At 37.9% G+C, this 13856-nt stretch overlaps 2 protein-coding genes across 3 annotated transcripts in view; both read right to left on the reverse strand.

The window, feature by feature from the left end:
* LIN9 (lin-9 DREAM MuvB core complex component) overlaps positions 1 to 13856 on the reverse strand; it is a 109365-nt gene that overhangs the window by 54483 nt on the left and 41026 nt on the right. The window lies entirely within an intron of this gene.
* LOC132515704 (WD repeat, SAM and U-box domain-containing protein 1-like) lies at positions 4780 to 6107 on the reverse strand. Its single transcript, XM_060142061.1, is given in 2 exon segments — positions 4780 to 5432; positions 5435 to 6107. Coding segments are annotated over 2 exon segments (1326 nt in total).

Below are 13856 nucleotides of genomic sequence, written 5' to 3' on the forward strand. Positions count from 1 at the left end.
AGTTTGAACTTCAGGGGTCCACTTACACACAGATTTTTTTCAGTTGTAAATACTACTGTACTGCATGATCCATGGTTGGTTGAACCTGCAGATATGTAACTGCAGATATGGAGGGCTGAATGTTTGTGAATTTTAGACTGCACGGGAGATCAGCACCCCTACTCCCCGCATTGTTCAAGGGTCAACTGTATACACCATATTTTCTTTCTCCATTCATCTGTCAGTGGACACTTAGGCTGTTTCCATGCCTTAGTTATTGTAAATAATGCTGCAACGAACATCGGGGTGCATGTATCTTATGGAGATAGTTTGTTTCCTTTGGATAAACACCCAGAAGTGGAATTGCTGGATCACGTGGTATTTCTATTTTTAATTTTTTGAGGACCTTCCTTACTGTTTTACATAGTGGCTGCACTGATTTACATTTCCACTACCAATCCACAGGGTTCTCTTTTCTCCACATGCTTTCCAACACTTGTTATTTCTTGCCTTTTTGATAATAGCCATTCTAACAGGTGTGAGGTGCCATCTCACTGTGGCATTTCCCTGATGATTAGTGATGTTGAGCATCTTTTTATGTACCTGTTCGCCATCTATGTGTCATGTTTGGAAAAATGTCTATTCAGCTCCTCTGCCCATTTTCTAATCAGGTCGTCTTTTTGTTGTTGAGTTGTATGAGTTCCTTACATATTTTGAATATTAACTTCTTATCAGATATATGATTTGCAAATCTTTTCTCCCATTCCGTAGGTTGCCTTTTTATTTTGTTGATTGTTTCTTTGGCTGTGTAGAAGCTTTTTATAGTTTGATGTAGTCCTACTTGTTGATTGTTGCTTCTATTCCTTTGCTTTTGGTGTCATCTCCAAAAAAAAAAAAAAAATCATTGCTAAGACCAATGTCAAGGAGCTTTTCCTCTGTGTTTTCTTCTAGTAATTTAATAGTTTCAGGTCTTACATTTAAGACTTTATTCCACTTTGAGTTAATTTTTGTGAGAGATGTAAGACAGGAGGCCAGTTTTATTCTTCTGCATGTGAATATCTAGTTTTCCTGAGACCATTTATCGAAGAGTCTGTCTTTTCCCCATTGAGTATTCTTGGTTGCCTTGTCAAATATCAGTTGACCATATATTCATGGGTTTTTTTTGGGGGGGTTCAATTCTGTTCCATTTGTTTATGTGTCTATTTTATGCCAGTCTCATACTATTTTGATTACTATAGTTTTGTAATATAGCTTGAAATCAAGACATTTGAGTGTTCTTTGTTCCTCTTTCTCAAGATTGCCTTGGTTAGTCAGGTCTTTTGTGGTACCACATAAATTTTAGGACTGATTGTTCTATATCTGTAAACAATGCCACTGGAATTTTCATAGGGATTGCACTGAATCTATAAATGGCTTTAGGAAGTATGAATTGTTAAAACAATATTAAGTTTTCCAATCCATGAACATGGGATGTCTTGTAATTTTCAGTGTACAGATGTTTTACATCCTTGGTTAAAATTATTCCTAAGTATTCCATTGCTTTTGGAGCCATCGTGAATGAGACTGTTTCCTTATTTTCTTTTTCAGATATTTTGTCTTTAGTGTATAGAAACACAACCGATTATTGTATGTTGGTTTCATATCCTGGCTTTACTGAATTCATTTACCAGTTCTTATAGTTTTTTGTAGAGTCTTTAGGGTCTTCTCTATATAAGATCATGTCATCTGCAAACAGAGATAATTTTACTTCTTCCTTTTCGATTTGACACCTTCTTTTTCCTTGCCTGACTGCTCTGGTTTGGACTTTCAGCACTATATTGTCACACTTGTCTTGTTCTTGATCTTTAGAGAAAAAGCTTTCACTCTTTCCCTGTTGAGTATGCTGTTAGCTGTGGGCTTGTTCTTTAGCTTCTTAAGGTAAAAATAGAAATTTATACCTTTTTAAAATATATATAAGCATTTTCTTCTGATGTAAGTATTTAAAAATGTAAAAGTTTCCTCTATATACTTCTTTAGCTGCACCCCACAAATATTTATATTTGGTATATTTATTATCTTTCAATTTAAAATATTTGCGATTTTCTCTTGAGATTTTCTCCTTTTACTTATGAATTATTTAAAGTATGATGTTTCATTCCCAAATACTTGTTTGTTTTCAGAGATCTTACTGTTTCAATTTCTGATTAAATTCTGTTGTGCTCAGAGAAATTCTGTACACTGTATATGATTTCAATCTTTCAAAATTTACTGACATGTGTTAATAGGCCAGCATATGATTTATGTTGACAAAGCCTAAGCACGTGCAAAGATTATATATTCTGCAGTTTTGGGGTACACTGTTTTAAAAATATCAATTAGATATCATGATTGGTAGTGCTATTCTTTTTTTTTTAATTAATTTATTTTATTTTTGGTTGCATTGGGTCTTCATTGCTGCATGTGGGCTTTCTCTAGTTGCAGTGAGCAGGGGCTACTCTTCATTGCAGTGTGCGGGCTTCTCATTGCGGTGGCTTCTCTTGTTGCAGAGCACGGGGTCTAGGCATGCGGGCTTCAGTAGTTGTGTCCTGCGGGTTCTAGAGCACAAGTTCAGTAGTTGTGGCACACGGGCTTAGTTGCTCTGTGCCACGTAGGATCTTCGCAGACCAGAGCTCAACCCCATGTCCCCTGCATTGGCAGGCAGATTCGTAACCACTATGCTACCAGGGAAGCCAAGTAGTGCTATTCTAATTCTCTATAGTTGTACTGATTTTTTTTTTCCTGTTCTCAATTACTGGTAGAGAGTTGTTAAAATCTACAACTATAATTGTCGACCTGTATATTTCTTCCTTTAGTTGTCTTACTTTTTTTTTTTTTTTTTTTTTTTTTAGTTGTCTTACTTTTTGCTTTAAGTATTTTGAACTTCTGTTATTAGGGGCCTACTAATAAATATATATTAGGATTTGTTGTGTTCTTCTAATGAAGTGCTCTTTCAATCATTATCAAGTATCTCCTCTCTCTGGTAATACTCTTTGTCTTGAATTCTATTTTGTCTGATGTTAACATAGCCACTTCAGCTTCCTATTGTTAATATTTGATTGGCATATCTTTTTCATTCTTTTGCTTTTAACCTGTCTGTGATTTTTAAAATTCAAGTACAACTCTTGAAGACAGCACATACAGTTGACCCTTTAACAACATGGGGATTAGGAGTGGTGATATCACCTGAGCAGTTGAAAATCTGTGTATAACTTTTAACTCAAGAGTATAACCCAAAACTTAACTACTAATAGCCTACTGTTGACTGCAAGCCTTACAGATAACATAAACGGCAATTAACATGTATTTTGTAAGTTATATGTACTATACACTGTATTCTTAGAAAAAAGTAAGCCAGGGATAAAAAAAGTTATTAAGAAAATCATAAAGAAGAGAAATACATTTATAGTACTGTATATTTTTATCAATACCATAAGTTTACATCGCCTGTTTACAAGATGAATCATGTCTCAGTACCTACATCAATATTGTCTTATATGATCTTACAAAATGCTTTACATGTTGCGCATATTACTAAAACTAGATATCAAAAAAAAGATAATGTGAAAAAGAAATTCATCTTTATTTACAGGTACAATGATTCATGCATTGATAATGAAGAAAAAGCAATACAAATTGCTTTATAGTAGTCTAGTGTAATCAATATGATGGCTTCATGGTAGCCTGGCATATACATTAATGAATGAATCATTATAAAAATTTTATGGCATACAGTTTTACTGTCATATTCATAATACAGTATTAAAACACTTTCATTTTTAAAAAATTGAGGTATAGTTGAATTACAATATTAGTTTCAGGTATACAACACAGTGATTCAAAATTTTATAGCTTATACTTTATTTAAATTTATCACAAAATATTGGCTATATTCACTGTGCTGTACAATACATCCATGTAGCTTATTTATTTTATACTTAGTAGTTTGTACCTCTTAATCACTTACCCCTATCTTTCCCCTCCCCTACCCCGCTCCTCACTGGTAACCACTAGTTTGTTCTCTACATCTGTGAGTCTGTTTCTGTTTTATTAGCAACATAGGTTACTTCCATATCTTGGCTATTGTAAATAATGCTGCTGTGAACATTGGGTTGCATGTATCTTTTCAAATTAGAGTTTTCATCTTTCCTGGATGTACACCCAGGAATGGAATTGATGGATCATACGGTAGTTCTGTTTTTACTTTTTTGAGGCACCTCCATACTGCTTTCCACAGTGGATATACCAACTTACATTCCTGCCAGCAATGTACAAGCACTCCCTTTTCTCCACATCCTTACCAACATTTGTTAATGGTGGTCTTTCTGATGACATTCATTCTGACAGGTGTGAGGTGATATCTCATTGTGGTTTTGATTTGCATTTCTCTGATGATTAGTGATGTTGGGTATCTTTTCATGTGCCTGTTGGCCATATGTATGTCTTCTTTGGAAAAATATTCAGGTCTTCTGCCCATTTTTTAAAATCAGGTAGTTTTTTCAATATTGAGTTGTATGAACTATTTATATATTTTGGATATTAACCCCTTATCAGTCATATCATTTGAAAATATTTTCTCCCATTCAGTAGGTTGTCTTTTCATTTTGCCAATGGTTTCCTTTGTTGTGCAAAAGCGTTTAAGTTTAATGAGGTCCCATTTGTTTATTTTTTGCTTGTTTCCCTTGCCTTAGGAGACAGATCCAAAGAAATATGGCTATGATTTATAACAAACTGTGTCCTGCCTCTGTTTTCTTTTCTTTTTTTTGCAATATAAAATAAACAGTTTTATTTTTGATGTGTCTCCAGCCATCGATCAATGGCCATTTTCAGAGTCCTATTTGGTATAAGAAGAACAAGATTTGTCATGGGACTTGTTCGTTTCTTTTTGCTGATCCAATTTTCCATTGCTTCCTTTTTGTATGAATAGCCATCTGATGCAATGACAGGATCTTTCATAAGCTCCCTAGTTATTGGACATATAAATTCATCAGGAATTCCAGAAGAAAGGGTTTTCATCTTTGTCCTGAGCTCTTCAATTTTCTGCAGAACTTTACTACACAGCCCTAGAGATCCAATTTTCAAATCATCAGCTAGACTTTCTTTTGTAAGATTCAACAGTTCTCGCCCATCAATGTTATTCATTTTGAAAATACCAACAAGGTCTTTTAAATCTTGTGCACAAAGCCAGTTTGAGACATCATCGTCCTCTGACCAATCTTCAGTAAATTGCTTTGGTTGATCTTCTGCGATCCTTGCTTGGCAAGGTGTTTCCAGGTCAAACTGCCAGATATTCACTGTTTTGTCCATTGAACCAGTAGCAAGTAAAAGGATATTGGGTGCAAAGGCACAAGTTGTGACATACCTGGTGTGCTGAGTCAAGGTGTGAAGTATATTCTCAGTATTAGTATCACACACTATGACAGACTTATCCACTGATCTAAGGTATGGGTGAAGGAAATAACCCAAATTTTGATCTGGCAATCCTGACCACATGATGCCAGTCGAAAGAACTGAAGACCTTGTTCTCCACCAGAAACTGGCTGTGAAGAAAAATCGCAGCAGGTAATTCCAAGATCATGTGCTTTTTCACTATGCAGACACCTCATTTTATCATCCCACACTGTTAAATCCCCACACGAGGAGCCAGTGACAAAGAGGTTTTCATTAGGAGAAAATGCACAGGCCACCAAGGAGCCATCCTTAACACTAGCACATCTATATAACTTGTATGACTGTGCATTCCACAAAACAACAGTTCCATCAGCTTCCCCTGATATCAAACAAGTGGAGTCTGGGGAAGACCGGCAAACCCTCATGGGGCTACCACTGGGCTGTTCCATCACTGCCAAAGTCTGTCCGTTTTGAGTATCCCATAAGACAGTGGTACCATTTGTTGAAAATGAAGCCAAAATATGCCCTGAAGCAGAGAAACAGCAGCAGTGGACAGCAGAGGTGTGAAACTTCAATGGAGGGTGTGGCAATTCACTGAAGTCACTCAGGGAGTACAGGCGAATTGGTTTGTCCAAGGAGCAAGTGGCCAAGAGGGAAGAGGAGAAGGCACAGCAGTTGACATCATCATCATGATCCGCTAATGTGTGAATTAGTTTCACCATGTTCTTTATTTGAAGTAAAATATTCTGGTGTGGGCGTCCACTTAAACTTCAGCCGTCAAGCCAAACACTCAATTTCCGGTCATATCCCAGATCAACTCGCCAGTGTGAACACATGCATACCCATCTAATGCAAGGCAAACCCGAGATGTGCCAAGAATCCTCCAACATAAAGCTCGAGACCTACTCCCACCGTGCCCACGCAGGGACCAAAGATTTGCCCAACTCTTGAGAGCCAACCAGGCCTCAGCGAACCGAGCGACCCGCGGCAGGAGCACGGCCGGCGGGAAGCAGGGCCTTCCGAGTGCGGGGACCGGCGCTCGGGTTGTGGGGGAGGGGTGGAAGCCAGCTGGGGCTTTCACGCCCCGCCATGAGGTGCCGCCCGGCTCCCAGACCAAGGCCGCAAAACCATGCATCGTTCTGGTCAAGGTCTCAGCAGGTCCCTGTCGTGCGCCGAGAAACGGAGGGTTTAGACACCTTGAGCAGGGAAGCTCGGCGGGCTGACCCCAGTCAATGTCCTCCGCCTGCTTCCGCCGCTGTTAAACTGGCCCATGGGCACTGCCCCTTTCACCTCAAAGACCCACGACACCTGGGATCAGCGCTCAGATGCCGGCAAGTGGCGCAGGGCACGTGACACGCAGGTGAGGTGGGCCTGTTTTTTTTCTTTAGAGTAGTTTAATTTATTTAAAACTTCATTTTTAAAAATATTTATTTATTTATTTTTGGATAGTTACAGAAGTCAAGGGATCTCGACTTTTTTTTGGCTGCGCAGCATGTGGGATCCTAGTTCTGTGACCTGGGATCAAACCCGCACCGCCTGCACTGGAAGCATGGAGTCCTAACCACTAGACCACCAGGGAAGGCCCTGCCTATGTTTTCTTCTAGCAGTTTTTTGGTTTCTGGTCTTACATTTAAGTCTTTAAACCATTTTGAGTTTATTTCCGTATGTGGTGTGAGAAAATGTTCTAATTTCATTCTTTTACATGTAGCTGTCCAGTTTTCCCAGCACCACTTATTGAAGAAACTCACTTATTGAAGAAACTGTCTTTTCTCCACTGTATATTCTTGCCTCCTTTGTTGTAGATTAATCGACCATAAGTGTGTCAGTTTACTTCTGGGCTCTCTAGTCTGTTCCATTAATCTATGTGTCTGTTTTTTTGCCAGTACCATACTGCTGTGATTACTGTAGCTTTGTAGTATACTCTGAAATCAGGGAGTGTGATACCTCTGTTCTGTTCTTCTTTCTCAAGATTGTTTTGGCTATTCAGGGTCTTTTGTGTTTCCATACAAATTTTAAAATGATTTGTTCTAGTTCTGTGAAAAATGCCATTCGTATTTTGATAGGGATGGATTGAATCTCTAGATTATCTTGGGTAGTATCGTCATTTTAACAATATTAATTCTTCCAATCCAAGAACATGGTATATCTTTCCATCTGTTTGTCTCATCTTCGATTTCTTTCATCAGCGTCTTATAGTTTTTGGAGTACATGTCTTTACCTCCTAGGTTAGATTTATTCCTAGGTATTTTATCCTTTTTGATACAATTGTAAATGGGATTGTTTCATTAATTTCTCTTTCTAATAGTTCAGTGTCAATGTATAGAAATGCAAGAGATTTCTGTATGTTAATTTTGTATTCTGTAACTTTACTGAATTCACTGATGAGCTCTAGTAGTTTTTTGGTGGTGTCTTCAGGATTTTCTATATATTGTATCATGTCATCTGTAGACAGTGACACAGCGACAGTTTTACTTCTTCCTTTCCAATTTGGGTTATATTATTTCTTTTTCTTGTCTGATTGCTGTGGCCAGGACTTCCAATATTATGTTGAATAGAAGTGGCAAGAGTGGGCACCTTTGTCTTGTCCCTGATCTTAGAGAAAATGCTTTCAGCTTTCTATTGTTGAATATGATGTTAGTTGTGGGCTTATCATATATGGCATTTATTATGAAGTATGTTCCCTCTATACCCACTTTGTGAAGAGTTTTTATCATAAATGAATGAATTTTGTCAAAAGCTTTTTCTGCATCTATGTAGACAACTGCATGATTTTTTATTCTTTAATTTATTAATGTGGTGTATCACATTGATTAATTTGTGGTTATTGAACCGTCCTTGCATCAACTGGGATAAATCCCACTTGATTATGATGTATTATCCTTTTAATGTATTGTTAGATTTGATTGTTAATATTTTGTTGAGGATTTTTACATCTATGTTCATTAGTGATATTGGCCTGTAATTTTCTATTTTTGTGGTATCTTTCTCTGGTTTTGGTATCTGGGTGATGGTGGCCTTGTAAAATGAGTCTTGAAGTCTTCTTTTCTCTGCAATTTTTTGGAATAGTTTGAGAAGGATAGGTGTTAACTCTTCTCTAAATGTTTGGCAGAATTCACATATAAAGTCATCTAGTCCTGAACTTTTGTCTGTTGGGAGTTTTGGGGTGTTTTTTTGTTTTGTTTTCCTTTAAATTACTGACTCAATTTCATCACTGGTAACTGGTCTGTTCATATTTCCTATTTCTTCCTGGTTTGGTCTTGGGAGATTGTACAGTTCTAGGAATTTGTCCATTTTTTTCTAGGTTGTCCATTTTTGGGGCATATAGTTGTTTGTAGTATTCTTTTATGATCCTCCAGTGTCAGTTCTGACTTCTCCTTCTTTCTGGCCCTCTTTTTTTCTGGGCGAGTTTGACTAAAGGTTATCAATTTTGTTTATCTTTTCAAAGAACCAGCTCTTAGTTTCATTAATATTTTCTTTTTTAAGTCTCTATTCCATTTATTTCTGCTCTGGCCTTTATGATTTCTTTCCTTCTAATAACTTTGGATTTTGTTTGTTCTTTTTAAGTTCCTTTAGGTGTAAGGTTAGGTTGTTTATTTGAGATTTTTCTTGTTTCCTGAGGTTGGTTAGCATCGCTATAAACTTCTCTCTTTTGCTACGACCCATAGATTTTGGATTGTTATATTTTTGTTTTCACTTGTCTCCAGGTATCTTTTGATTTCTTCTTTGGTTTCTTCAGTGATCCACTGGCTGTCCTTGCTCCATGGGGTGAACCCCTACAATCGTAATTATTCTCATTTGTGGGTTGCCCACCCTGGGGCTATGTATAATGATTATAAAGCAACTCCACACCTCTTATCCATCTCACTGTGATTCTTTCTGGTAGTTTCCAGTCTTTCTCATCAACAGTTGTTCTGCAAATAGTTGTAATTCTGGTGTGCCCATGAGAGGAGGTGAGCTCAGGGTCTTCCTTCAATACAAGTCTTTTTTTTTTTTTTAATTGAAGTATAGTTGATTTACAATGTTGTGTTAGTTTCTACTGTACAGGAAAGTGATTCAGTTATATGTGTGTGTGTGTATATATATATATATATATATATATATATATATATACACACACACACACACACACACATTCTTTTTTATATTCTTTGCCATTATGGTTTACAACAGATATTGAATATAGTTCCTAGTGCTATACAGTAGGACCTTGTTGTTTATCCACTCTGTATGTAATAGTTTGCATCTGCTAATCCCAAACTCCCAATCCATCCTTCCCCCAACCCCATCCCCTTGGCAACCACAAGTCTGATCTCTATGTCTGTGAGTCTGTTACTGTTTTGTAGATAGGTTCATTTGTGTCATACTTTAGATTCCACATATAAGTGATATCATATGGTATTTGTCTTTCTCTTTCTGACTTCCCTCACTTAGTACGGTAATCTCTAAGTCCATCCATGTTGCTGCAAATGGCATTATTTCATTCTTTTTTATTGCTGTGTAGTAGTCCATTGTATATATGTACCACATCTTCTTTATCCATTCATCTGTTGACGGACATTTAGGTTGTTTCCTTGGCTATTGTGAATAGTGCTGCTATGAACATAGGGGTGAATGTATCTTTTTGAATTATAGTTTTGTCCAGATATATGCCCTGGAGTGGGATTGTTGGATCATATGGCAACTCTACTTTTAGTTTTCTGAGGAACCTCCATATTGTTTTCCATAGTGGCTGTACCAACTTACACTCCCACCAACAGTGTAGGAAGGTTCCCCTTTCTCCACACCCTCTACAGCATTTGTTATTTGTAGATTTTTTAATGATGGCCATTCTGACTGGGATGAGGTGGTACCTCATTGTACTTTTGATTTGCATTTCTCTAATAATTAGCAATGTTGAACATCTTTTGATGTGCCTGTTGGTCATCTGGATGCCTTCTTTGGAGAAATGTCTATTTAGGTCTTCTACCCATTTTTCTATTGGGTTGTTTTTTTGTTGTTGAGTTGTATGGGCTGTTTGAATATTTTGGAAATTAAGCCCTTGTAGGTCACATCATTTGCAAATATTTTCTCCCATTCTGTAGGTTGTCTTTTTGTTTTGTTTATGGTTTCCTTTGCTGTGTAAAAGCTTGTAAGTTTGATGAGGTCCCATTTGCTTATTTTTGCTTTTGTTTCTATTGCCTTGGCAGACTGATTCAATATAAGTCCTGCACACAATATTCCACATGATGAATAATACTTAGGTCATGATGATGATGACACAAATACATCTCATACAGTTCTTGCCATGCAGTGATTAGATTTTCAGAGGAAGACACTCACACACCTACACAATAGATAAGTTTATTAACTGTATGGAATGATGATTATTTACTATTCACTAAGTGGAAATGAATCATCATAAAGGTCTTCATCCTCACCATTTTCATGTTGAGTAGGCTGAGGAGAAGAAGGAAGAGAAGTTGCTCTTGCTGTCTCAGGGGTGGCAGAGGTGGAAGAGGTGGAAGGGGAGGGAAGACAGTCAGGCACACTTACTGTGAATTTATGGAAATACATCATAATTTCTACTTGACTTTTTGCTTTTTCATTTCTCTAAAAATGTTTCTATATGGTACCAATCCTTCTTCCACTATTTGCTTTAGTTTAAGTGACCCTATCATAGAAGGGTCTATGCTATAAAAAAAAGCAAAAGCAGTCTTGAAAATTGAAAGTCTTCTCCCCAACTGTCTAATGTCAATTTGTTTTCTGACACTGCATCTTCTATGTCTCCTTCTTTATTGGCTGGCACTGATTCAGAAGCACTCATCTCCATCAAGTTGTGTTGTTAATTCCTCTGGTGTGGTGTCTATTAGCTCTTGAAAATAGCCGTGTCTTGAAGCCCTTTACCTCCAACCTCTTTTTTTTTCCTCCACCTCTACAATCTCTTTCCTTTACTGGCTCTTTCAGGCTTTTTCTATAACAACAGTGACATCTTCAGTGATATAATCCTTCCAGATTTTCATGATGTTTTCTCTATTAGAGTTCTCTTCCATAGCATTGACAATCCTTTCCATAGAGTACCATGTGTAATGAGCCTTAAAGGTACTTAAGGCTACAGGCTGAATTATAGATGTTGTGTCTGGGGGTAAGCAGACCACTTCAATGCCTTTGGAGTCAAACTCATGGGGTTCTGGGTAGCCAGGGGCATTGTCCAATATCAAAAGAACTTTAAAAGGCAGTTCCTTACTGCCAAGGTACTTCCGGACTTCAGGGACAAACCATCAATGGAACCGATCCAGAAAAAGAATTTTTGTTGCCCAGGTCTTCTTGCTGTACAACCAAAAGATGGGCAGCTGGTGTTTATTTTTTCCCTTCAAGGGTCCAAGGTTAGCAGCTTTTTTTAATTTAGTTAAATTTTTTATTGAAGTATAGTTGATTTACAATGTTGTGCCAATCTCTGCTGTACAGCAAAGTGACATAGACATTCTTTTTTTTTTAATATATATTCTTTTCCATTATGGTTTATCACAGGATATTGAATATAGTTCCCTGTGCTATACAGTAGGACCTTGTTGTTTATGGCTGGCAGCTTTATACATAAGGGCAGTCTTGATCATAAACCCGACTGCATTTGCAAAACAGTAGTTAGCCTATCTCTTTCTGCTTTATTTTTTTATTTCTTAAATTTTTGGCTGCGTTGGGTCTTTGTTGCTGCACGAGGGCTTTCTCTGGTTGCAGCAAGTGGGGGCTATTCTTCATTGCGGTGCGTGGGCTTCTTACTGCGGTGGCTTCTCTCGTTGTGGAGCACGGGCTCTAGGTGCACGGGCTTCACGAGTTGCAGCATGCGGGCTCCATGGTTGTGGCTCGTGGGCTCTAGAGTGCAGGCTCAGTAGTTGTAGCACACGGGCTTAGCTGCTCTGTGGCATGTGGGATCTTCCTGGACCAGGGATCAAACCTGTGTGCCCTGCATTGGCAGGCAAGTTCTTAACCACTGCTCCACCAGGGAAGTCCACCCTTTCTGCTTTAAATCCTAGTGCTTGCTTTACTTCCTTACTAACAAGGCTTTTTTGTTTTGTTTTGTTTTGTTTTACCAGAATAGGGCACTTATGTCTGCATTAAAAACCTGTTCAGGTAGATATCCTTTCTCCTCCATGACTTTCTTTTTTTTTTTTTTTTTTTTTTTTTGCGGTACGCGAGCCTCTCACTGCTGTGACCTCTCCCGTTGCGGAGCACAGGCTCTGGACGCACAGGCTCAGCGGCCATGGCTCACGGGCCCAGCCGCTCCACGGCATGTGGGATCTTCCCGGACCGGGGCACGAACCCGTGTCCCCTGCATCAGCAGGCGGACTCCCAACCACTGCGCCACCAGGGAAGCCCTCCTCCATGACTTTCTTAATGGCATCTGGGAAGCTGTTTGCTGCCTCTCGGTTGGCAGAAGCTGCTTCTCCTGTGATCCTGACATTTTTTAAGCCAAACCTCTTTTTAAAATTATCAAACCATCCTTTGCTGGCATTAAATTCTCCAGCTTTAGATCTTTCACTCCCTTTTGCTCTGTCGTCATATAAATGACTTTGCTTTTTCTCAAATCATATCGGAGTCCATAGGTATGCCTTTCTTATATCAATCCTGCACCCACATAAAAGCTGTATTTTCATTATGAGGTAAAAAGATATTTCAAAAAAATGCTAGGTATTCATGCCTGCTGGCATAGCTGCAGCTATAGCTTCACCAATTTTCCTTTTCTTTTTTTTTACCATGGTCCTTACACTGTATTCATTTATTTATCTTGAAATAGTGGACAATCACAGATGAAAACCTTAATCTACAGTACATATCAAGCAATTCAACTTTTTCTTGTAATGTCATGACTTTGCTTCTTAGGAGCAATTCTAGCATCACTATGGCACTTCATATGGGCTCCATGGTTTATGGTCTTCCACTAAACACAATGAAAAATACTTGAGAACTGCAAGAGATCACTTTTTACAACGATATGCAATTTACTGGAGATGAACTGATCACATGGAAATGATTACTGTCACACAGCATTTTTAGCAGATACTCACAACACTTGAGCTCACTGCAACAGCATTGGGAGGTTGCTACAAAATTTTTACAGTAGTACAGTGTATACTACAGTTAGTTTTATGAAGCTATGATTTAATATGGCATCTTTATGTTTGCTTACATTTCTCTCAATGGCAAATGTATGGACTGTGTTTGTGGAAGTAAGTTTTGATAAATTTTACTACCATAAAATATGGTAGTAAATGATAAAATAGACTGTCTACATATATCTTGTGCATTCATGACATATCTAACTTTTTAATTTTTTTCAATATTTCACGGCTAAGCAATTCATCTGCAAGTTCTTTCAAGTTGTCACAAATTTCCAAAAAAATTTCCAGTGTGTTATTGAAAAAAAAATCCACATATAAATGGACTCACACAATTCAAACCCGTCAAACCCATGTTGTTCAATGGTCAGCTGTAGT

This window comes from Lagenorhynchus albirostris, chromosome 2, assembly GCF_949774975.1.
Source record: "Lagenorhynchus albirostris chromosome 2, mLagAlb1.1, whole genome shotgun sequence".
NCBI lineage: Eukaryota > Metazoa > Chordata > Mammalia > Artiodactyla > Delphinidae > Lagenorhynchus > Lagenorhynchus albirostris.